The sequence below is a fragment of the Aspergillus aculeatinus genome (genome assembly GCF_003184765.1).
Source record: "Aspergillus aculeatinus CBS 121060 unplaced genomic scaffold BO66scaffold_13, whole genome shotgun sequence".
In the NCBI taxonomy this organism is placed as follows: Eukaryota; Fungi; Ascomycota; class Eurotiomycetes; order Eurotiales; family Aspergillaceae; genus Aspergillus; species Aspergillus aculeatinus.
Window position 1 is genome coordinate 239,210 of NW_020291482.1, and position 22,471 is coordinate 261,680.

Sequence of the window (22,471 nt, forward strand, 5' to 3'; positions counted from 1 at the left end):
TTGATTAAACGGACCTTGAGGTAGCCTGCGGTTGTCCGAAGCTGTCAAGTGTGGAGAGCTCGATTACCCTGGAGAGAGCCGTTTGACGAAACCGGTACCATACCTGAAGATACGGTATTTTATTATCGACCGACCGCCTGTCGGATAACATCATCTAACATCATGGCCTGCCATGTCTCTTCAGCACCTCCCACTTCAGGGCCGTCGGAACGAAAGGCGATATCGCTGTCCAGTCTGCATTGCCCAATGGGCCAGCAAGCCCATGCGCTTGTCTAGGGTAAATGTGGAAGCCAGGGTAAATGGGTTGTTCAGAAACAGGGGCAGGGAAGATACAATCCCTGCGGAGGGGATCGACCGGCCATGTCCCCGAACGGGCAAATTGCGTCCAGCTCACTTTTGACTTGGCCCAGCGGTCGATTGCGACCCCGCAAGTCTTGTCAGATGATGGATAGGCTTGGCCATCCTTGGCCCGTCGACTAGATACTGTATCTTCATGCCCGTTGGTCTTGCTAGAGGGAAATTTGACCGATGGAATGAAGTACCTAGGTCAAACGGTAGTGCCGTCAGGGAGTCAATAGCAAGTACTCCGTAGGTTGTGGGTCGATCATCTAGAGATTCCCTTCCCCGGATACCTACTCATGTAGCACAAGGCAGGAAAGACTCTTATTGATCGCTCCCCAATCCCCCCCTCCAAGTAAGGATCAAAAGAGTGCTAGGCTATGGGGAAATCCTCCTCGAAAGGGCAAAGTCGGATTGAAACCAATATACTCACACAGTAATAAGATAAGGACCTTTCCAGGCTATCGATTCGATAAAGGCGAAGGTCCAAGCGTGAAGAAGCCAATCTGGCGATCCGAGAGCTGTAAATAGTCTTCATTGGCCGCCTGCCTTATACTCAATACAAACTTGTGGTGACTAAATTGTGTATAGAATCTGTGCGGAGAACGGAGTAGACCATCCCAACATCAATAAGTGAGATTTTCGCCGGTCATGCTTGATTATGTACGGCTCGACATCTTGACCACCTGCCTGCCAGATGGTGAGATGTACCCCAGAATCAGATGTACAACTTGCTGTACGTATGATACGGCCATCATCCTGCAAGTGGCATCAAGTGCATATTGGAAACCTCCCACATGCAAGGGGGGGGTGTACTGTACATCGGCGGCGGTTGAGTCCAGAATCCGTCCTCCTGTGCCACAATTCGAGACATTCATTTCTACCTGGGGTTTCGGCTAGATACAGTACATGGAAGCAGTTCATCTTGCTGGGGCCCAGCAACAACGGAGGTGATGCCGCTTTATACTCGTCGAAGCTGAAGCCTCGGTACAGTACCATAGGACTTCCCCGGATGGAGAGAACGATACAGTAAAGACTTCGCACCAAGTCTCCGGCTCCCTCGTGGCCAATTTCACCCAAGGTCTCTCTGGTTAAACAAAGTTTCGATGCACCTTCTTCCACATCCAAATCTATAACCGTGTATAAGAAAGATGCCGATATGCCAGGACAACCGTAACCAAGGCCATCTCGGTCCGGACGGGGACCGGCAAGATCGCTCGCTGTACTTCATCGATACCATACAGACAACTTCACTCAGCCTCGGTCCCGCGCGAATCTATTTTCGGCGAGCCAGAGACTCTTCACAACTTTCACAGGCGAAGGAAAAGAGGGAGGCCCACGCGTTGTGGAGACTTTTCCACTTTCCCACCCTCTTATGTGGCGCCGGCCGGACCCAAGGAATCTCGAGCCTTCGACCTTTTTTTTTTTTTTCTCCCAGAGTCCCAAATTTTGCTAGCAGAGCAGTTTTAGACTAGCCTTGCTAGAGAACTAGAAACTAAAACCGCCAGAACTTCCAGCGGAAAGGCGTCGGCGATCATCTACTACTTCCAGACGGCAAACCCTGGTCTGCGAACTCGCACTATCTACAGTCGGGCACAACTTCCCCCCTCCTCTTGCTCCTTCCCCTCAATTGAAGTGAAGGGCTGGGGAATTGAAGCAGTACGTAGAGAAAATTTCTTCCTTCCTCGTCGTGTCACTCCGAATCCTGACAGGGTTATCCCGGGTCTTCCTTGGGACGGGGATCGATGGGCTGATGAGGAGAGACCTCTTCCAGAATATTCACCCATTGGTCAACGAGATCTGGTTTCGATCAAGCTGGCTGTCAGTGACTCACTGCTCTCATTTCCAAATGCAAGCAGAAAAACTCTTTTCTCGGGACAAATTCTTCAGCGATAGACTACCGGCACCAATCATAAATGCTCCAGACCCTTGCGGAGGACTGGACGGGCTGAGTCGGGACGGTTCGTCGTCGGCTTTCTTCCGAGATTCCTTTGAACACCATTCGAATCGATCGGTACCTAGGTGGGTAGCAGAAGTAACCTAAACATACATTGTGGAATCGTAGGTATGCATGATCCATAGCATAAGATTGCCATCATACAAACGCTTTGTTCAAGGCTTCGTCGAGGTCAAGAAGTAGCTTTGGCGTGGGTTCTGAGTAGCTATATCTGGTGTATACGAGTACGACGAGACCAGGTCAGCATGTGTCGAGACTTGACAGCCTAAGAGCATCAGGGACTAACTTAATTAGCTTGCTGACTGGCTAGGGCGGAGCACCGCCACACTCAATGGAACATATCAGCTTTGATCCATACTGGCAGGCATTGCAGTGCGACAAATCGCGACTGTTTCGGAAGGGAGGTACCATACTGTCTAGTAGTACTGTACATACAATACAGTTCCGGTGGCACAGAGCTAGTTACGTCCGAGCAAATGTCCACATGTGACAGTGCACTTTATTCTATAGCTCGCTAAGCGGCTCTATACAAACTCGTGCTCGCTTGCTTGTATCTGGCTAGCATCTAAGTTGGCAATCACTGCCAACGCCTTCTATCACCGGATAGCCAAAGCCTCCATGTCTCGGTTCCACTCAATCAACCACAGGGTCTGGCCCGCAAAGCCACAAGTTGGTGGAGGGGAGGTCGAGGTCCTCACTTCCTGGCAGATCCGGTATCCTCAACGGCATCCTCCCGATCCCAGCTCTCAACCTCCAGCGCCCGAACCCGCGCTTCGATGTCCAGGATGCGCTGCCGCCAATACTCCTTTGTCTGCTCTTGAAGCTCCCAGGTCTTCTTGAGCTGCTCAAACAAGAAAGGTGGAAGCGCGGTCTTCTTGGCCTGCTTATAGTCATATGTGACCAGATCCTCGTGGACGCGCGCGGCAGGTCGGAAGCGCGCCTCCGAGAGAATGATTGCCTGGAGCTGGAATGCCCACGGTGATGCGTCGGGCGCCGCAGGGTCGTGAACCAGTTTGTGATATACCGTAACTTGGTCGGGGTAGGTCATCGGCTGCGCACGCACGCCAACCCGGCAATCAGTTTCGTGAAATCGTTCGGGGGAGCGGGTTCTGGTCATACGAATTTGTAATCGATCTTGATGCTTCGCATGATCAATCCAATCCCTCGGGAGCTGACAAGGTTCATCCATTCCTTCTTACGGGCCGGATCGATGTGCATCGCGAAGTTGCGGGTAAAATACACACGGGCGGTTTCTGCGTACCGAGCGTAGGTGACATTGTTGACATGCCCTAGAATTCCTCGTTAGAGTGTATGGCGGACTTGGATTGGGATCAAAGTCGGATTCTAGGTAAGAGAGGCATATGTACCCTGCCGTGGTGGTTAGGAAGCTATACATAGAAGCAATTCATTGAGAGGGTCGGCTTACCATGCTATCCTATTGCGCCGCGGCGACATCTGGCTGTTAGCACGGCTCCTAAGCGCTTGAGCGGAATGCGAAAGTTGGCCATCGTACCATCTCACCCCATGCGACAGCCTGCTTGAACAAGCCTCTTCTTGATGCATCGGTCAGATAGCCCTCGCTACCCGCGACGAGCTCTCGCCAATCCCGCGCGATCTGTTGCAGTAATTCGCCGGATTCTTGAATTTGTGACGGCCTAAGACCGAACATCATGCAGCGACCGAGTCTACGTTTGGTCATGGTCAGCCATCGGGGATCAATGCCGTGAGGCTTCTTCGTGGTGGGGCCTGTTGCAGAAAGGGACTTCGCTGTCGACGAGGGGGCATTCTGCGACGAAGAAGAGGTCGAGAGTGACCGAATAGTCGATACGAAGGATCGGGATTGTAGGGAGAGGCATTGCCTTCTCAAGCTCTGTAGCTGTACCATGGTGGTGATAAGGGGTGTGGTCAGTAACTATAGCATCGATAGGAACCGTAGATGGAGCTGTTGCTTGGATGGTCTCGAAGCACCTCTCAAGCTGGTCGGTTAGTTCTCCGCCGGGGAGCTGTTCGGTTAACCCCACTCAATCACTCCTCTTCCGTCTCCCCGCGGCCTTGCAGGGCCGAGGCCAGTCGAGGCCACAACAACAGAGGTTTACTTTGGGAATCAATTCAATTGAATCAATTATGGGCCTCTAGGGTCGCATATGTTGAGATCTACAGTATATATCTACTATCATTTATGGTGGAATTAGCGTCCGTTCAGCGTACAGCGTCATATACAGCGTCATATTCAGATCGCAGAGCCGGGTTGTTGGGGGTGGCACGAGCCATATTTATGTATACGCTGCTACCTTAGGAGTACTCTACATGACCACCATTTATTTCTGATGCCCAACGAGCTTGTACAAGCACTTCATAAGTCAATCCCGGATTGCATCTTCCTGTAGGGTTGATTGTAGGCTCGAGGAATACAAAACTGGCCGCCGGGTGACGACGTCACCGGTAATGTTCCGGCGGAAGCAAACAACCCCCATTCCCACCAAGCGGCAACAACCCATCGTCGCCTTCCTATCTTCCTCATCTCCTTGTCGCTATCTTCCTGCCCAAAGACCGTTCACTGTTCAACATTCCTCACACTGAATGGATTAATCATGACTAGCCCAGAACTCCGCTATCAAGTTATCAATATCTACAAAGGTTGGTGATATCTTATCTCTGACAGAAGTTTCGACTGCTGTGCTTAGCAATTCCTAGCACCGTAACCAAGCCTATGGCTATTGACTGATCGATCGACAGAGCTCCTTTTCCTCGGCCGCAATTATCCTCTGGGCTACGACTACTTCCGGAACAGGCTACACAAGGCATTTAGCAGTCAGGCACACCTGGATAATGAAGAGCAGATTCGGAAAGGTATAGCACGAGCGGAGTTCGTTAAGAAGGGTGCGTTATCCCGCCTCACTTGTTTGCAATTGCAGCAGCTTCATTGAACCAATCAATAACCTTCTATCCTTCAATGATCTAGAAATCGAGGCTCTGTAAGTACTACCCATGCCTTTACTGCTCCCGTCTGCTTCGACACCTCGCCGACGAGCACTGATCCACGCTACCTATCCACTTATCCCTTCCCCAAATCCGATGCGGTTAATCATAATTTCTTGATATTTCCTATGGATGTACAGTCTCAATATATCGTTATGTCATAAACTTATAAACACATGGGTGCACTGTGAGCAGTGATACTGATGAAAGCAAACAGCTACTACCTCAAGCGGTATCGCACGTTGAAACAGCGCTATGAGAACAAATAGCATCCAACCATCCGCATCCGACACACCTCGCAGCAAAAATTATACAGAAATGAACATTATGGCAATTTGAACCAAAAAAAAAGAGAGAAACGTGGGGGTATCACCAATATGAGAAGAGAAATGGTCACGGTTCCTTTTTTTCTTTTTCCTTTCCTCTCATTCGCCTGAACACCAAACGTTGAGTTCACGATCCTGGCCGCCGGTAAAGGCGCCTATATCTTTCGACCCCACCAAGCACTCACTTCCAAGCACTCCCCGTTCGCGAGGCCATCCTTCTGGAACAAATCGGTCATCATTGATGCCCACCAGCGATCCCATTCGTCCTTGCTCTTCCCGCTGGCCTCCATAAGAATGTGCTCCATGCCTTCTATCATTTGGATGACCGTCAGAAGCGCAGTGCGTCGGATGGATAACTGATCGGCCGTCAACTGTCTTCGAGTTCCACCACTCGTTTCCTTTCCATACCCCTCCCGTTCCCAGCGTAGTTCGCCCAACGGAATGGCAATGCGACGACTGTCGACCTTCTCGAGGACGTCTACCTCCGCATTGAAGGATAGGCCCATCGTGGCGCATGGTAGAGCAGTCAATTTCCGCTGATCGAACGCTTTCTCAAGCCAGGTATTGTAGTCTTGGAGAAACTTGTTCTGGGCGCGCGTGAATGGCGTGGCAGACGAGAAGGTGTACGTCGCGGTCGCATCGGCGGTCTCTTGTTCTCTCGAGGCCAGTTTGCGAGCGGGTGCCGGATTGGGCAGCAGAGAGCGGAACACCCAGTCGGAATCCCAGACTTCCAAGATACCCCCGGACTTGAGAACACGCAACGGCTCGCTCAATCCCGAGGCTTGCTGGGCCGGACTGGAAGGACACATACCCGCATCCTTGATGAAGACAAAATCGAAATAGTCGTCGGGAAATGGCAGGCGTGGCTTGCGTAGGTCGTGACGCTTGAATTGCCAGTTCACACCCTTTTTGCGCAGGTCGGGTGCGACGGAGACGATGTCAATGCCGTTGAAGGACACGGTGCGGTGGCCACGACGGGCGAAATAATCGTGGCACATGCTGGACCACAATCCTGAACCACAGGCGAGTTCCAAGACTCGCTTCGGGGCGCGGTCGGCCAAATGTGGGTTGCAGAAGGGCCCCCCGAAAACACGCATGAGCATGAGCGAGCGCAAGGTCTGTCGGTGTATCTCAGGAAGGTCGCAGGGAAGAGGATACTGGTTGTCGGGGTCTCGGAGATACGTGCGATCGCCATGGCGTATCAAGGGAAAATTGGAGTAGTCATTGAGGGAGGAGAGGGAGGAGGTCGACGTCGCTGCCAGGGTTATACCGGTCGAACTGGCGGTGGAATGAAGGTCGGAGCCCGAAGCTGCGGCAGGCGCAAGGACCGCCGGTCCATTTGACATGATATCCATTTCGGAGGGTTCAGGTGGAGTGGTGGATGCTCGTCAATTGAGGGGACCTGCTAAGAACGAACGATGTGCATTCTTCCGCATACAAACAGTGGCAGCGCAGATCGGTCACGAACGGGGCAGGAGTTCGATTAGGAGGGACATGATACGTTAATGGCGACAGAAATAGAGTAGGAAAAGGGCCGAAACAAGCGAGGCTGACAGTATTAAATGTGGTTGTGGTGGTGGTGGTGGTAGGGGTAGTGGTGAGGGAGGAGACAGTGAGTGATGATGAATGTTACGCAGCTCGGACACCGTTCCAGGTCAATCTGACCCATGGAAGGAGAAGGTGTTCGATTAAAGGAGGGGAGAACGAGAGAAAGAAACGAAAACAGTCAGGCCTAAAGGAGGGGGGCAAAAAATCAAATCAAATCAAATCAAATCAGAAAAAAAAATTAGAAAACCACATTGTGACAAGAAAATCGAACCGCCCCGGCTCGATGACCCCTTAGGGCCACTCCACTTGTTGCGACGCAATTTTAGTAGTTTACTTTAGTGACTTCGTAGTTTACTATCGTCGACTCCAGGCTTAAGTGCAGTGAGTGGTCCCGGAAGGCCAACGTTTCTGGAATGGACCCGGCCTGGCCTTAATTGTTTTTTCTCCCCTTTGACCCTCTTGACTTGCCTGTTAGCGTGGACTGAAAATGAGTATTTATCTATTTCCCCTCCTCACCGTTGAAACGGCTCTTGGAGATCTTGGAAATCATCGTCTAAAGTATAGCACCGAATACTCGCCGAAATGCCCCCTCGGAGACCTAGCCTAGGGAAGCGATGAGTACTAGGTAGCTTTCTAGTGGTGGTGGCGGCAAATCTTTCGCCCTACCGCCAGCTCCACGAATGAAGCCGAATCAAATCATATTTCCAACGCCAGGATGATACGAGAACAAAGTACATTTGAGAAAAGCAGATCTTATACTTGTCCAAAAGGTAATATCTATCCCAGAACTACCAGCACAGTACTCCGTACATACTTGCAGCACGGCATCCGAGCTCTCGGAACCTTTTCCCCGCGATAGATAGATCAGGACAAACCCCGATTGACTGCATAGATTGAAATGCAATGCAAGAACGCGAGAGAGAAAGAGAGGGGGCATCTGATCCGTCTGGTCGGGATTTTGACCGTGAGATAGTTAGTCCATGACAGAAGTACTTTGCAGGAAGTTCAAGTTACCTATCCGCATGTATACTAACTACCACAACTGAGCCCTTTTTGCTTTTTCGTGTTCGGCCTTGTTTTCCAAGTAGTAACTTAACGTTAGTTAGTAGGCCCATCCCCCCATTTCCTCACCCGGACAAAGTTGTCTCGGGAAGTCGTGCTAGTCTACTACTACTAGGTACGGTACTACGGTAGTCTAGTACTAACTGGACCGTACTCAGTATGTCCAATTCCGGGCACGGGGTCCTTAATAAGTTTACTTCAAACTACTACTACTACGCCCGGCGTACGCGGGCGGGCATCTTTCTCTTGGGAATTTGAACCCATGAAAATGGGTACCGGTACTTCCGGGGAGTCAACAAGAAAACCCAAGGTTCGAAGCGAACACGACACCACACACCCACATCGTGCACATGCACACGGAACTTTCTCTTTTCTCTGTCTGTTGCGGTTGTGATTTGCGAAAAGTTCGAGAAAGTTTAAATTGGGTTTTTTTTTCGAAGTGTGGTTTGGATCTATGTCTCACGGAGTTGTTCCTCCGTGACGAACTCCCCCTCGGTCCCGTGCTGGCTACAATAGTGGGATGGGTTTAATTGGTTTGGGATTTTCTTTTGCTTCTTGTCTCTTTTTTTCTTCCTGCCGAGGTGCCGGCCCCCGATCGTCTTTGGTTTTTCTATTTTATTCCTGTTGATTATCTTCTGCCGGGATCAGAATTCACTATTGCCTTACTGGTACCATATAATTCACTGGTATTGTTATTTGAGGAGAGTGGCTGCTTGCACATGGGTATCTAGCTCGTGGCTGAGTGTCTATAATATGACTGTAGGAGGAGGAGGAGGAGGAGGCAGTGTCCTTTCGCCCCTGGACATCGAGGGAAGAGAAGTATCGGCGCAACTGACGCTGATGATGATATAATCACAATAACAATAATAGTGCATGTCACTACAAGTCTGACATCATGACAACCGACTTATCCGTTGTTCCCCCTTCCTTGGGTTCCTGTGTGTGGTGGATCTGCTTGTATGAAATCCCGAAATGAAGATTCCCTCCGGGACGGGGGACGGGGAGGCGAGACAATGGGCGCGGCACGGCGCACGGCGGGAGATGCGTTAACCCATCACCATGGTTCTGCCTTCCGTTGGCCGTGTCAAAGTTATAGTTATATGTATTCTGTAAAGATCTGAGGCCTCATTCCCTGAGGGAGAAATCGCATAGTCGAAGGTAACACAACCACCAGGGAAGAAAAACTTCAACAGTGCAAATGGCAGTCTAGATCGTGGCCAGGGAAAATGATTTCCCATGCTGAGTCGACTGACTCAATTGACAAGATGGATTTTCATTACGCACTGAAACCTCTGGGTCGGTCTAACGCCCCGCCAGGCTGGGTGCCACCGGTGGGTGGGTGGTTCTATAGACCGAAGTCACTTAGGCTATGTGCATTGCGGCCCCCCCCCCCCCCCCCCCCTAAGGAGAAGGAATGGGGGTCCCCGGGGCCACTGACACGTGCTGGCACGGGTCACTTGTTGCCCTGACAGGGAGGGACGGGGAGGTACCACTGCCTGGGTACCAACTTCAGGGTCGGTCACTAACTACTAATTGTTTCAAACGCAGGTTGACCCTGCCCTGTCTGTGTGTCTTTTTCTTTGCCCCCCTTGCATTCTAAAAGTGGTGGGGGTGGACTGACAATGCTTAGATTGTCTCTGCATGTATATGTTTGTGCATCTGTGTGCAGTACTACTGCTAAGGCTGTGCTTTCGTGGATTATAGGTGGCTGCTTATTCGATGGCGAGTTGGGGGCAGAATTGAGTAACCAGAAGTTCTTGATATTCAGATGGCTTACCCCAGCTTATTGTTAAGTACCTTGTGTATCTTGCATAAGGTTGTTATGGTGACTATCCCGTATAATTCTGGCCGTGTAGCTTGTCATCTTTCATGTGAAGGTAAACTGAAAGAAGGCTCGACTTATAATTAGTCTAGGATCATACTCAGTATACTCACAGTGGCCAATTGCCAGTCTATTATAGGTGGGTGAGAACGAGGCTCCAGGAACAGGTTGAACGCACGCATTGTAAGGCGTTCTATAGAGAATCTCGGTCTTGGATCTTGACTCCAGCGGTTTCGTCTGACTGCATCGGTTGAACCATCCTCAGCCAGGACTCATGGACCACCCTTCGAATTCTCAGTACAGGCAGGATGAAGTTGTGCTATCCAATTGGCAGGATTGAATTATAAGAACTTCATGAATCCTCAGAATTGAATCATTGGAATTCAATTATCAGACTTAATTTCCCAGAATCGACTAGTAATCAATCAATGTCCTGCGTTTAGTATACTTTATAACTATATCTTGAGGCTATAGATACAGCGGTCTCCACGTCATGGCCAGTGCTGCTCAGCACAGTGTCAAAGCACACTTTTGAGAAGCCCCTGCAATACGGCGATTAAATTCAACCAGTAAGCAAACCTCCTCAACTTATTGAAGGCAAAGTTGAAAGCGTATATAACTTAGAAAGATGAGATGTATTGAACTGTTTAGTCTTGACAGGACATGGAGTGAATAGAGTTTCAAGCTAGAGACTGGCTTCAATTGGAGTCAAGGCAGTCTGGGTTGACTGTGGTAACAGAAGCCGAGTTGGCAGAAATGTAAACAGCTCAGCTCCAGCTAAGTACAGTCCTTTCTGAACAAGATCGAGATCGAGGTGCCACCTGATTCTGACAGCTCAAGTAAGCTCACTGTGAATGTTGATTCGAGCACTCTAGCTGACCCTGGCTGACTCCGCCAGTAGCAACCATCAGTGGTGGCAGTGGCCAAGTGAAGTGAGTGGAGAACCAATTTGACATGACATTGATCATCTGATATGCTCTACCCTCATCCTCCATTGTGCCATTTTGTGTTCTTCCGCTGCGACTTTGCCACCCTTCCGACAAGTGCGTGGACTCAATAAAGGGGCAAGATTAATGGGTTGAAGCGCTGTTTTGAAAACCAAATAGAGAGTGTCGAGATGGTCGACTTCAAGCCCCTGGGCAGAAATCCTGGCAGGCTCAACCCGATGATCGACTGGTGGTGTGAATAGAATATCCTAGAAAGTATGAGAAGGAACCCACACCCCCTGAGCGCTGTTCAGCGACAATCGCTGGTGATCTTTGGGTAGATGTGTGCATTGTCCCACTGCTCAGGTCTAAGGAAACTCTACTAACCATGCAAGATGGTCGGGCAATTTCAGTACTTTGTTTCGTGTCCAGTATACTAGTGTACACCTTAAGACAGTTGCTACAAAGGGCTGCGGGAAATAGCCAGATCTTTACCCCACTCCAGGTGTCTCTTAGCTTTGAACTGCCATTCTGTAGGTTCCGGTTGACCAGGGAGAAAGGGAAGTGGCGGGTTGTAGTCAGCACCTTTGTTCCCTCTGCGGGGAAGCAAGCGAGATTGTCAAAGAGGTCCTAGCATTTCCTTATATTAACTCGAGATAAGATAGTGTGAAGGCAGGTTGTTGAGCTGTTCAAATCGCCAACAAGTCTCCAATAATGTTGTAGACTGACTGTGAGTGGAGGGACGGCACGGATAAACCCGCAGTCTGAATAAAACCCGATTGTCGATGGACAATAGAGAGAGATATGTAAATAGGAGATCTGGCAAGAAGGATGACAGGCACCCCCTACATCTCTTAGTATTGATGCTAGTACTTGTAGATGACTATGTGACTAGGCCCTTGCCGTTGTCATTAGTAGCCCCTCCCTTCCCCGTAGATCCCTGGGCTCCCAGAGTGGTGAGTAATAGTTAAAAGCTACCTGAATATCGATTGGGGAGAGTGAATTGAGGCTACCTTGGGCTACCTTACTACAGTTCTTCAACCCTGGATTGCGGGAAACAAGGGATTTATTGTAGCAGAAAGAAACAGAAATGCAGAAGAGAGGATAAACTGAAGAGACAAGCCATAGGCGATCAATATTAATCAATCAATCAATCAATCTAAGCATCAGCTGAAAAGGAAGGGTGGCCTTGGCTTTGCCATTGGCGGCGAACTGCGCCCGCTTGGATGTGACACCACGTGACCCCGACGACCTCCCGCCTTTCGAATGCAAACCAACTTCGGAGCCTCCCAAGGCGACTCCGTCTCCCATCTATCTCTTCGAGTCGCTGGCGTCTCTGCTACAACATCGTTTCCTCGATTGCTCGCGCGCATTCCTCATTTTGATAGTTATACCGACTGTCTGACAGCGCTGCTCAACTTCACATTCAGGATTCTGGCCAGTTAATCGTCTTCCGGTCCTCTGACTCGCTCGCTCCGACCACCCACCCGCCTGCCCACACCCCCTCCGTCGCTTGCACCTCGATCGCCCCTCCGTCCCCCCCCCCAATCCGATCTATTGGCACTCCAGCTCAAGCTGCACCAGACCATTCAACAAGTGGTGAGAGTCGCTGCACTCGTGATCCCCTGCGTGTCTCCGAATTGGGGTGGTTCCGCCTAGGACCCCATGTTGAAGAGAAGGAGAGAACGTATCCAGTCCCCGAATCCTCCTCTCTCTCCTGCCACCGCCGTCACCTTCTCCAATCCGGCTCGTCCAGCCTCAATCTGCTCTAGAACCTTTCCCCAATCAGTCCACTCACGGTCTCGTCTGCCACGTTAAATGGCAGATGGTACCTACAGGTTCCAGCAGCCTGGGGCCGGGCAGTTCTTCTTCCAAACACAAGCGCAACAACACTCTCACCAACGTCACCTCGCACGGAACGGGACCAACTCCCCGACTGGAAGACTAAAATTTAGCCACGAGACCCCTTCACCCTCCCGCTCCCCTCCTCTCAGCCAAGCAGCGGCTCTCAATCCCTTCACGATGTACAGCCAAACCCACCAAGGGCAGCATGTCATGATAAATGGCGGCCAGACCCACCAACGCTTTGGCATGCAGATGCCTAAGTTCCAGTCGCAAAGCCATCATCCGCATCCTGCTCAGCAAACCCATCACCATGCCCACCATAACCAAGCTTCCCACAACATTAGCCACCAACACAACTTCTCCAGCGGGGCATTGGCTGCCGCTACTCCGCATTTCACTCCCGGTCCCCTCCAGAACGGGGCTCATGTCAATGTTGAGGAGGACCTCGATGACTCCATGAACGAACATTGGCAGCAACAGCTTCAACTAGCGGCGGAGTCGCGACAGGCCAATTCACCCCACTATTATGCTCGGACAGTTGCTCAGCAGACTAAAGGCATTCAGATCGCGCCCAGCCATCCCGAACCACAAGAGAATGGCGGTGAAGAGAGAAATGGCGTTGTCAAATCAAAAGCATCTTCGCGGCAAGGTTGGCATGCTCTCGATTTCGGCGGACAAGGCTTGCGGGCTCTGTCGTCGTCCCTCTTCAGTTACACCTTTCTCGAGAAATTGTATCTGAACCACAACAAGCTCAAAACTCTTCCTCCGGCCATTGGACAATTGCGGAAGTTGACTCACTTGGATCTTTCGAGCAACGACCTTACTGAGCTTCCCGAGGAGATTGGTATGCTCACAAGCTTGAAACAACTTCTGCTCTTTGACAACAATATTCGCACGCTACCTTACGAAATGGGTTATTTGTACAGGCTGGAGATGTTGGGTATAGAAGGAAACCCGCTGAACGACGTTTTGAAGTCTCAGATCATCAAGGAGGGCACGAGAGCTCTGATCAAGTATCTGAGGGAAGAAATGCCAGGTATGTATACGGCTCGGAGAATGTCCGCATCATTTAGTTGATAACTAACGTTTTAGCCATAGTTCAACTTTCACCACCCGACCGAGACTGGGTCATTCTGGACGAGACCGCGAATTCCCGCAACGCTCCCACCGAGAAGGTCACCGTTCTCTCTTACAACGCTCTGTGCGAATCGTCTGCCACTGCATCCCACTTCGGCTATACTCCTTCACGTGCGCTGTCATGGGAGTATAGACGAGAGCTTATCCTGAGCGAGTTGAGGTCCCACGACTCGGACATTGTCTGTCTTCAGGAAGTCGACCAGGGAAGCTACAATGGATTTTTCAGGGAGCAGCTGGCGTACAACAATTACAAGGGTGTTTATTGGCCTAGAGGACGCGCCATGGGTATGCAAGAGGAGGAAGCCAAGAATGTCGATGGTTGCGCTACCTTCTTCAAAGACAGCAAATTCATTCTCCTCGACAAGCAGTTGATCAACTTCGGTCAGACGGCCGTACGGAGACCCGACGCCAAGGGCCAAGACGACATCTATAATCGCCTTTGGCAGAAGGATCACATTGCTGTTGTCGTATTCCTGGAAAACCGGTTGACTGGCTCACGCTTCATCGTTGTCAATGCCCATCTCTACTGGGATCCCGCTTTCAAGGATGTCAAGTTGATTCAAACGGCCATCTTGATGGAAGAAATCACCAAGCTCTCCGACAAATATGCCAAGTGGCCTGCCTGCACCGAAAAGACGGCGTTCCGCTTTGCTGATGCAGGGGGCAATGAGACCGAAAACCCTCCGGAATGCGCGCCATCCATGGAGTATAGCAGCGGCGAGCAGATCCCGCTCTTCATGTGCGGAGACTTCAACTCTGCGCCTGGATCAGCGGCCTATAATCTGGTCGCCAATGGCCGGCTTACGGAGGCACATCCTGATCTGGAGAAGCGCCTTTACGGCAACCTCAGCCGGGTTGGTATGACGCATCCGTTCAAGCTGAAGTCTGCATACAATGCCATCGGCGAGCTCAGCTTCACAAACTACACGCCGGATTTCAAGGATATTCTGGACTACGTCTGGTTCTCATCGAATACACTTCATGTGTCGGCGTTACTTGGGGAGGTGGACAAGGACTATCTGCAGAAAGTGCCCGGATTCCCCAACTTTCATTTTCCAAGTGATCATATCGCATTATTTGCGGAGTTTACCATTAAAGGGAAAAAGGGCAAGATTGTGGAAGCGGACTTTGGACCGCAACGGAATTGAGGAAACGGAGCATGTTGAATCTTACGAGAACTGGTGTTTGTGTAGCCGGTTTATCTTGTTATCTCGGAATCTTTGGGGGCTTTTCGCGTGTCTGTGGTGTTCTTCAGTTGCTTCCTTGCTTGTGCTGCATTTTTCCACTCTTACCATTCTTCTTCTTGTGAGTCTATTTCTTGTTTCTGCTGTCGCCCGGTGGGGGGACTTTTTCATGCAGCCGAACCTGCATCCCCGGATTTTCTTTGGAAAGTAGCTTTTTCCATGGCGCAGCAGCAGCTTTTCTTCTTTCTCAATCTTTTCGCTTCTCTCCGTTGGTATGTGTTAGGATTTGTCTTATGCTCTTCTATTTTTTTTCTCCCTTAACGACGCTTCCTTCTGCTTCTTCTTTTTCTCTCTGTCTCTCTCTCTCTGGCTTCCTATCGTCGGCTTCGTGATCTACTTGTAGATTGGATCCTGGTCCCGAATTTTACATCTCTCTTCGGGTTCTTTTCCCTTTGCCCTCTCTCTCAAACTCCACCTCCGTTTGAAACTCTTTTCATCCTTTTGCACTCAAGACAGGCGAATGGTGTCATGTTGCTGTTGCTGTTGCTGATGTTGTGTGTATGCATGGGTCGGCTGGTCGGTTGGGTTACATAGTCTTGAACCCTGATACGATTTACTCGTTCGTTGTGTTTTTTTTTTTTCACCATTTGGAGATGCAGAAAGCAAGATTTGGTTCTTTTTATCCCCTTCTGAAGAGGTCTGATGGTGTGGTTGATTGGTTGAGAGTGCTGCTCTTTTCCCTGTCACTTGTAGTTTTGCTGTTGCACTGTTAGAAGAATTTTGTAGTTCTGGTAATTCGTAAGACACTTGTCTAGGTAATGGGGTTTTGTATATGCTTTTGACTGGTGGGTTGGTCATAGTAACTGTAGGTGCCAGGGCCAGTGATATGGTCCGAAATGGATAGGCAGTCACAACATGGCAATCTATTTCTAACTATTTTATAGACAAAGGGTATATTTCATTTGGGGGGAGAATCGGCTATACATGATGTGTGTCGCGTAGCCTAGGCGTCGGTACTGGTGGTCACCTTCTCCTTCACCTTGAAATCCTCAATCCTCCGCCAGATACCAATAAACCCACCTCCCACGATCCTGGTGCCAACCTTGGGTCGACAGACCAGCACCCGATCCGCACCCTCGTCCACCGAGCTGCCAGCCGAGGTCGAAGCCGCTGTCCCCTCCGCAACCTCCTCACCAACCGCACCCTCTTGCTCTGCCTCTACCCCCTCCTCCGGCACGGAGGAAGAAGCGCCGGCCCCGGCGTCCGAAAGCGTCTCCTTGGTTTTCCTCGTCGCATGCCGCACATCCCACAGCCGCCCGCTGCTGATCCCATTGCCTAGCTCCACCACCTTCTCCTGGATCAGCGGCAACCGCTCCCGGCGGATCAACTCCAGACAGTCGCCGATCTGGGTGACGCTGGGCGTGAAGACCGCGAGCAAGCCGTCGCGTTTAAGAATCGAGGTGACGTACGGGATGCGCAGGTGCGAGGAGGGCATGTCGAGGATCGCGTACGACAGGAACGGGTCCACTTCCACCTCCGGCTCTGAAGCTGTGGTTGTTGTTTGGTTATCGGTCTCGGCGGTCGAGGCAGCGGAACGGCTACGTTCCTGTTTCTGCGCCGCGACCCAGGTCTCGACGGGACTGGAGTAGAAGTCGACGTTGCCGGCGTAGATGCCGCGGCGGAAGCCCCGGACGAGGGTTTCGGCGTGGCGGGCGGTTTTGTGGGTGATGTCGACGGTGTGGATGACGGCTTTGCGCTGAGAGCGCCAGTTGTCCCAGGTCGTTTGGGTGGCGAGAGTATCGGTAGGGTTTGCTTCTGAGGTGGTGGTGGTGGTGGTGGTGGTGGTGGTGGTGGTGGTGACTGAGGCAGAAGTGGAGGAGGTGGCGGGTTCTGGGCTTGCTTCTGTTGTTGTTGTTGATTCTGATGAAGGTGTTTGCGAGGAGGTGCGGGAGGGAACGAGGTCTTTGACTTGAGAGGTTGTTGGAAACGGAGGTGGAATGGAATTGGCGCCCTGGATGGCACGAGCGAGATGGAGGGTCAAGGACCCATGGCCGGTGCCGGATTCGAGGATTTCGAGAGGAGCTTGTTCGGGATCGGAGGAAGGCGCCACGTGGATGTCGAGGAGGGAGACGATTAGGTTGGCATCTGCGGAGTAAATCTAGATAATTTGCGGATCTTCCGTTAGACGGGGGGACCAGCTTGTTGTGGTGGTTGTGCATACCGGTGTCACCAGGCGAGGCGTCAGTGCGACATATTCTTCAAGAGTGGGCAGATAGAGCCTGTATTCCGGGCCTGGTAAGATGTACGGGTCAGCGCTCTGCTTATTTATCTTCTCGTCTTGGTGGTACAAGATTGCACAAAGGTAAACATACCCTTATGTGACGGGATCAGATCTCGCACTCTCCGGCCGATAATATCGTCGTGCTCCAACTTCCCCCGACGGACATCTGTCCGGCCACCCTTGCGCAGTGGTTTGGTCAACAGAGGCGTTTTTCCATCGACGACGGCTCTATCTCCCTCTAGTGAATGTTAGATATCAGTACACACAAAAGAGCAATCGCAGGCGGGTGTGATCCCCTTACCCCGGAGATAGGTAAAATTGGTATCAATGGATGGGAAACGACGGGCGATGGATTGCGATGGCAATGAAGGACTCGGGCTTGCGGTCTTGGGCGCAGCTGAAGGCGTCGGTCCCAAGATCCGACGTAGTGCTTGCAGCAGACGCGCCATTGAGGGCAATTGATCCGAGGGGAATGACAAAAAGGTTGTTTTGTTTAAGTTCTAATGCATCACAACGAAACTTTTCCGATTGAAAGGTACCGACTACGCTTTCCTTATCCGGCGCCGGTCCGGCCGGCGGAGAAAGGACGTGGAGATGTCTCAAGAGTGCGTGTGCTGAGCAGGATTTCAACTGTTCCATCTTATCTTTCCTTGATCTGGTCAACAATGGTTACTCAAGCACCTGAGACAACTGCTGGTATAACACTCAAGAGAGTGCTTTATTGGGATACAGACGATATCTTGACACAAGAGACTGCAGTCCTGCAGTCTTGAGTTCGCTTGAGATCCATCGAGCGCAACGCCCATGACAAATTATTTGACTTAGAAAACCTTCGATCTTCCAATGATCAGACCCAGTCAAGTCACAGCCCTTGGTGGTCTAATATATCAAGTTATCAACCAACTTCTGTGATCGATGCAGTGAGTCCCGAAGAGACGGTCCGCTCCCGTTGTAATCTCCGCCCCCCCAGCATCACTGGGTCGGTGCGTCTTCATTGAAAGACTGGAGTGAGTGGCCGGAAGAGCTCCGAGATGAGATGCCTTCCGTCTTGTTCCATCGAGCCCCAGGAACCATTTCCATTGCGGAAAAAAGAATACAATTCACTGATAAACTAGTCTCGAATTGGCACAGTATCTGGGGAAACTCCGCCGATCTAACAACTGACTCAAGAGTCAAGCGTGGCCCAATTGATCTTTGCTCTACGGTGGGTTTCGTGATTATCCACCCTTTCACTGATCGAGTCTAGCTGCTGGACTGCTGACTCTCTTCCTTTCTCTTCCCCCCTCTCTAACGCGGGGCTCTCTCTCTCTCTCTCTCTCTCTCTCTCTCAACTTTCCTCAGCACTGTGAGCATCATTCACTTGACCATTCTCTTGAACCATTTCGTGCCCAGTTGTCCGCTCACCCGCCGCGGCCTTCCCCTGCCCCTCAATCAGGTTTGTCGGCCCCGCTCCCCAGCGCCAGTTGTCCGCATCCCGTCCTTGTTCGCCCCTCTGGATTAAGCCTGTTCGGTGATTTCGCTGGATCAATATTGCATATAGTTGTGTCTGACATCGCTGAACTAGAGAAAAAAACAAAACAAAAAAAAAAAAAAAACCTCCCTTTGACAAGTACCGACCATGGCCGCCTCCAATCTTCCATACATGAAGACCAACCCCAAAATCATCTTTTTTACGGACTTCGATGGCACAATCACTCTTGAAGACAGTAAGCTTGCTCTGACCGTGACGTCAGTTCATTAACCTGCTAATGAACTTGAACAGGCAACGATGCTATGGTAAACTCCCAATCCCAGTCGATTCAATGTTTCGCTGTCTTTGACTGACTCGCTACTCCGCTCGCAAGATCGATAACCTGGGTTATGGGCGCGACAAGCGCCGCGAAGGGAACCTGGCAGTCCTTGAAGGCACAATGAGCTTCCGGTACGTGCGTCAAAATAGGGACGGCTTCTTGACGGTTGGCTAATCTCCAACACCCAAACCTAGTGACTCCTTCCGCGACATGTTAGACAGTATCAAGACCCCCTACAATGAGTGTATCGAGTACCTTAAGAAAAACATGAAGCTAGACCCCTACTTCGTCGAGTTCTACCACTGGTCGCGGGAGAACAATGTGCCGATCGTTGTTTTGTCTTCCGGCATGATCCCCGTTATCAGTGCCCTGTTCGAGGCGTTGCTGGGCGGCAAGCCAGACGACCATCTCTACATCGTTGCAAATGAAGTTGAGAGCCGCGATGGTAAGGACATAAACAGCGAGGGTGGTTGGAAAATCAAGTACCACGATGATAGGTAAGAAGCCTCGCACTTGGACCTCGTGACCAGTCCAAACCTAGCTGACGTCATATCCCTAGCCATTTCGGCCACGACAAATCCTTGGAAATCAAGCCTTACGCCGCGCTACCAGACAACGTGCGCCCGACCTTGCTATACGCGGGCGATGGGGTCTCTGATCTGTCTGCTGCGGCAGAGACGGATCTGCTGTTCGCCAAGCAGGGCAAAGGTAGGCTTCTCATAGGATCGTTTGATTGAAGAGGCTTGACTAACACTTTTAGACCTCGTGACTTTCTGCGAGCGTCAAGGTGTCCCCTTCACTCTCTTCGAAAGCTGGGAGTCGATTCTTGCGACGACTAAGGACATCCTGGCGGGCAAGGTCTCTGTCAAGAAAGTGGCTCAAGAAGGATTGGACAAGGCCCATGAGGGAGCCAACAAGGCCTGAACGAGAGGCAGTTTTTGCAGCAATAGATATAGACTACAAGGCCATAGACATATAGCCAGGCCAAGTGCTAGACTCTACAATGATAGATAGACATGACATTCAATTTTGATCAGCGGGTATCAACTGGCAGCCCAATATAAATGGGGATGAACCAGATAAGTTATACCCAACGAGGCTAGCGCAGGGTTCCCCCTCGGCTAACCTGCAAAGGGCTAGCTCCCGTCCAGCTTCCGATTTGACGGGCCAGAACCATGTGACCATTCCGCCACCGCCTTCCCGACCTGGTAGGGACTGGGGGCGGACTCCGCTTGGGGCAGGCCAGACAACGGATCGCCTTCTTTCCCCTCCTGAATTCAAAAGAAAATCATCAAGGGCCCCTTGTGAGATGACCGGTGATCAGGTCCTTCTCTTTGGCAAGCCCCTGAATTTTCTGTGCAGCGCTTGTGTGTTTCAACATGCTCCTGTGCTCGTGGCCGCTTCACACATCTGTTTAGCACTGGCCAGAGGTACCACCAATCAACACTACCACTTTTAGCATGACACGCCGACTTGTATGTTTGGGACATCTGTGCATCTCTGAGATTGATGATCGCTTTCGACGATATTCCTTGCTAAATTTGCCGTTTCTTCTCAGGTTCGAGCGGGCGTGCAGCTCGCCATCTTCGCGTCCTTTGTCACTCTCCTCGTCGTGGTTTTGGACAACCGATTCCGCGTCCTCCCTGCCTCCATCCATGGCCACCTTCCGTCCCATTACAACGGCCTCGTCGTCACCGATGTGACAGTTGTCACCTGTTCGTCCGTGAATGTCTTTTCCAGCTGCAAACCAAACCCACAGACGGCATGGTCGCAGGTGGAAAAGGATCTTTACCTCCGCACCGGCTGGACCTCGAGCGCTTTCGTCCGCTTTGAGCGCAAGAAAGAGGAGGAGCTCCTCGCCAGCGACCAAGTGGTCATTGACCTTAAGATCAGCCGACTCGTCCCAGAATACTCAGATAAGCCCGAGGACGAAAAGGAGACGTGGGAACAAAGACCCGGAGGCATCTGGCTGAAGCGGACCGCGAAGCGGCATGCGAGTGACTCGCAGAAGGCGATCACGGCCGTCGATGTTCTGTTCGGCGCGGATGCCGTGGATCCCCGTATTGGCTGGGAAGTGAAGGATACCCCGCTGCTACTGGATAGCCGGACGGAGGCCCTGGAGGCCCGGATTAGCGTTCGGAGGGGCGATCCCGCCAAGACGAAGAAGCCAGTGCCTCGCATCAATGAGAACGGGCGGTTCAAGATCATGCAGCTCGCAGATTTGCATCTGAGTACGGGCCTCGGAGCGTGCCGAGACCCTGTGCCGGCGGAGTCGATTCCGGGCCAGAAGTGCGAAGCTGATCCCCGGACACTGGAGTTTGTGGAGCGGCTCCTGGATGAAGAGCAGCCGGACATGGTCGTCTTGAGCGGAGATCAGGTCAATGGCGAGACAGCCAAGGATGCGCAGAGCGCGCTCTTCAAGTCTGTGAAGTTGCTGGTCGATCGCAAGATCCCCTACGCGGCTATTTTCGGCAACCATGACGATGAGGGGGACCTTTCCCGACTGGAATTAATGACGATACTGGAGGACCTGCCATACTCACTCTCGAGGGCAGGGCCGGAGGAAGTGGACGGCGTTGGAAATTATTATGTGGAGGTCCTGGGCCGCGGAAGCACTCAGCACTCGGCTCTGACTCTGTACTTGCTGGATAGCCACTCTTACTCCCCTGATGAGCGTCAATTCCGCGGCTACGACTGGATCAAACCCACCCAAATCCATTGGTTTAAGAACACTGCTCATAGCTTGCGAAACAAGCACCACGAATACACTCACATGCACATGAATATGGCTTTCATCCACATTCCTGTGCCTGAGTACCGCGACTCTCGCAACTACTACCGTGGAAATTGGTCCGAGGCTCCAACAGCTCCGGGCTTCAACTCGGGCTTCAAGGACGCTATGGAAGAAGAGGGCATTCTATTTGTGAGCTGTGGACAGTAAGTGTCTCTCCCATATTGAATCTGCAGATACAGATGCGCTAACAAATCCCCCAGTGACCACGTCAACGACTACTGCATGCTGAACCGTGATCACGAAGAGAAGCCATCCCTTTGGATGTGCTATGGAGGTGGAGTCGGGTTTGGCGGTTACGGAGGCTATGGGGGCTACGTGCGACGGGTGCGGTTCTATGACTTCGACATGAACCCCGGTCGCGTTATGACCTACAAGCGGCTTGAGCATGGCGAAACCGAAGGCCGCATCGACGAGATGATGATCATTGATGGAGGTACGGTCAAGGGACCGGATCCAGAACTTTAAGTCCATTAAGAGGCTT

The 22,471-nt window shown here is 51.4% G+C and overlaps 6 protein-coding genes across 6 annotated transcripts; 3 read left to right on the forward strand and 3 right to left on the reverse strand.

Moving 5' to 3' along the window:
• Nucleotides 1-2,990: 2,990 nt before the first annotated feature.
• On the reverse strand, nt 2,991-4,231 carry BO66DRAFT_370059 (thioesterase family protein; the record flags this gene model as incomplete). Its single annotated transcript, XM_025645403.1, has 4 exons — nt 3,810-4,231; nt 3,722-3,731; nt 3,416-3,585; nt 2,991-3,347 (listed from the first exon to the last, which is right to left on the reverse strand). Exons 1-4 carry the CDS (start codon nt 4,179-4,181, stop codon nt 2,991-2,993), a joined length of 909 nt encoding a protein of 302 aa, XP_025505949.1. The 5' UTR covers nt 4,182-4,231.
• A 394-nt stretch (nt 4,232-4,625) lies between these two features.
• Nucleotides 4,626-5,564, forward strand: BO66DRAFT_390245 (electron transfer flavoprotein regulatory factor 1). Its single transcript, XM_025646957.1, has 3 exons — nt 4,626-4,933; nt 5,033-5,271; nt 5,493-5,564. The coding sequence occupies exons 1-2, from the start codon at nt 4,888-4,890 to the stop codon at nt 5,221-5,223; spliced, it is 237 nt and encodes a 78-aa protein (XP_025505950.1). The 5' UTR covers nt 4,626-4,887; the 3' UTR covers nt 5,224-5,271; nt 5,493-5,564.
• Nucleotides 5,415-7,334, reverse strand: BO66DRAFT_390248 (class I SAM-dependent methyltransferase). The gene has a single exon (XM_025646958.1). The coding sequence runs from the start codon at nt 6,954-6,956 to the stop codon at nt 5,757-5,759; it is 1,200 nt and encodes a 399-aa protein (XP_025505951.1). The 5' UTR covers nt 6,957-7,334; the 3' UTR covers nt 5,415-5,756.
• Nucleotides 7,335-12,591: 5,257 nt separating this feature from the next.
• On the forward strand, nt 12,592-15,100 carry BO66DRAFT_38323 (CCR4-Not complex 3'-5'-exoribonuclease subunit Ccr4). The gene is made up of 2 exons (XM_025646047.1): nt 12,592-13,840; nt 13,903-15,100. The coding sequence occupies exons 1-2, from the start codon at nt 12,778-12,780 to the stop codon at nt 15,087-15,089; spliced, it is 2,250 nt and encodes a 749-aa protein (XP_025505952.1). The 5' UTR covers nt 12,592-12,777; the 3' UTR covers nt 15,090-15,100.
• Nucleotides 15,101-16,046: 946 nt separating this feature from the next.
• On the reverse strand, nt 16,047-17,888 carry BO66DRAFT_370068 (tRNA (adenine-N(1)-)-methyltransferase). The gene is made up of 4 exons (XM_025645404.1): nt 17,708-17,888; nt 17,498-17,644; nt 17,347-17,417; nt 16,047-17,283 (listed from the first exon to the last, which is right to left on the reverse strand). The coding sequence occupies exons 1-4, from the start codon at nt 17,853-17,855 to the stop codon at nt 16,129-16,131; spliced, it is 1,521 nt and encodes a 506-aa protein (XP_025505953.1). The 5' UTR covers nt 17,856-17,888; the 3' UTR covers nt 16,047-16,128.
• A 1,136-nt stretch (nt 17,889-19,024) lies between these two features.
• BO66DRAFT_409848 (Metallo-dependent phosphatase) lies at nt 19,025-22,455 on the forward strand (the record flags this gene model as incomplete). Its single annotated transcript, XM_025649204.1, has 7 exons — nt 19,025-19,112; nt 19,312-19,327; nt 19,391-19,693; nt 19,756-19,904; nt 19,957-20,069; nt 20,755-22,133; nt 22,191-22,455. The coding sequence occupies 7 exons, from the start codon at nt 19,025-19,027 to the stop codon at nt 22,453-22,455; spliced, it is 2,313 nt and encodes a 770-aa protein (XP_025505954.1).
• Nucleotides 22,456-22,471: the final 16 nt, after the last annotated feature.

Coding starts and splice junctions, on each gene's coding strand:
- BO66DRAFT_390248 (XM_025646958.1), bottom strand. CDS start 6,956: ATGGATATCATGTCAAATGGACCGGCGGTCCTTGCGCCTGCCGCAGCT.
- BO66DRAFT_390245 (XM_025646957.1), top strand. CDS start 4,888: ATGACTAGCCCAGAACTCCGCTATCAAGTTATCAATATCTACAAAG. Junction 4,934..5,032: donor AGTTATCAATATCTACAAAG/GTTGGTGATATC, acceptor ATCGATCGACAG/AGCTCCTTTTCCTCGGCCGC.
- BO66DRAFT_38323 (XM_025646047.1), top strand. CDS start 12,778: ATGGCAGATGGTACCTACAGGTTCCAGCAGCCTGGGGCCGGGCAGTTC. Junction 13,841..13,902: donor TCTGAGGGAAGAAATGCCAG/GTATGTATACGG, acceptor TTTTAGCCATAG/TTCAACTTTCACCACCCGAC.
- BO66DRAFT_370068 (XM_025645404.1), bottom strand. CDS start 17,855: ATGGCGCGTCTGCTGCAAGCACTACGTCGGATCTTGGGACCGACGCCT. Junction 17,645..17,707: donor CAATTTTACCTATCTCCGGG/GTAAGGGGATCA, acceptor AACATTCACTAG/AGGGAGATAGAGCCGTCGTC. Junction 17,418..17,497: donor TCTGATCCCGTCACATAAGG/GTATGTTTACCT, acceptor ACATCTTACCAG/GCCCGGAATACAGGCTCTAT.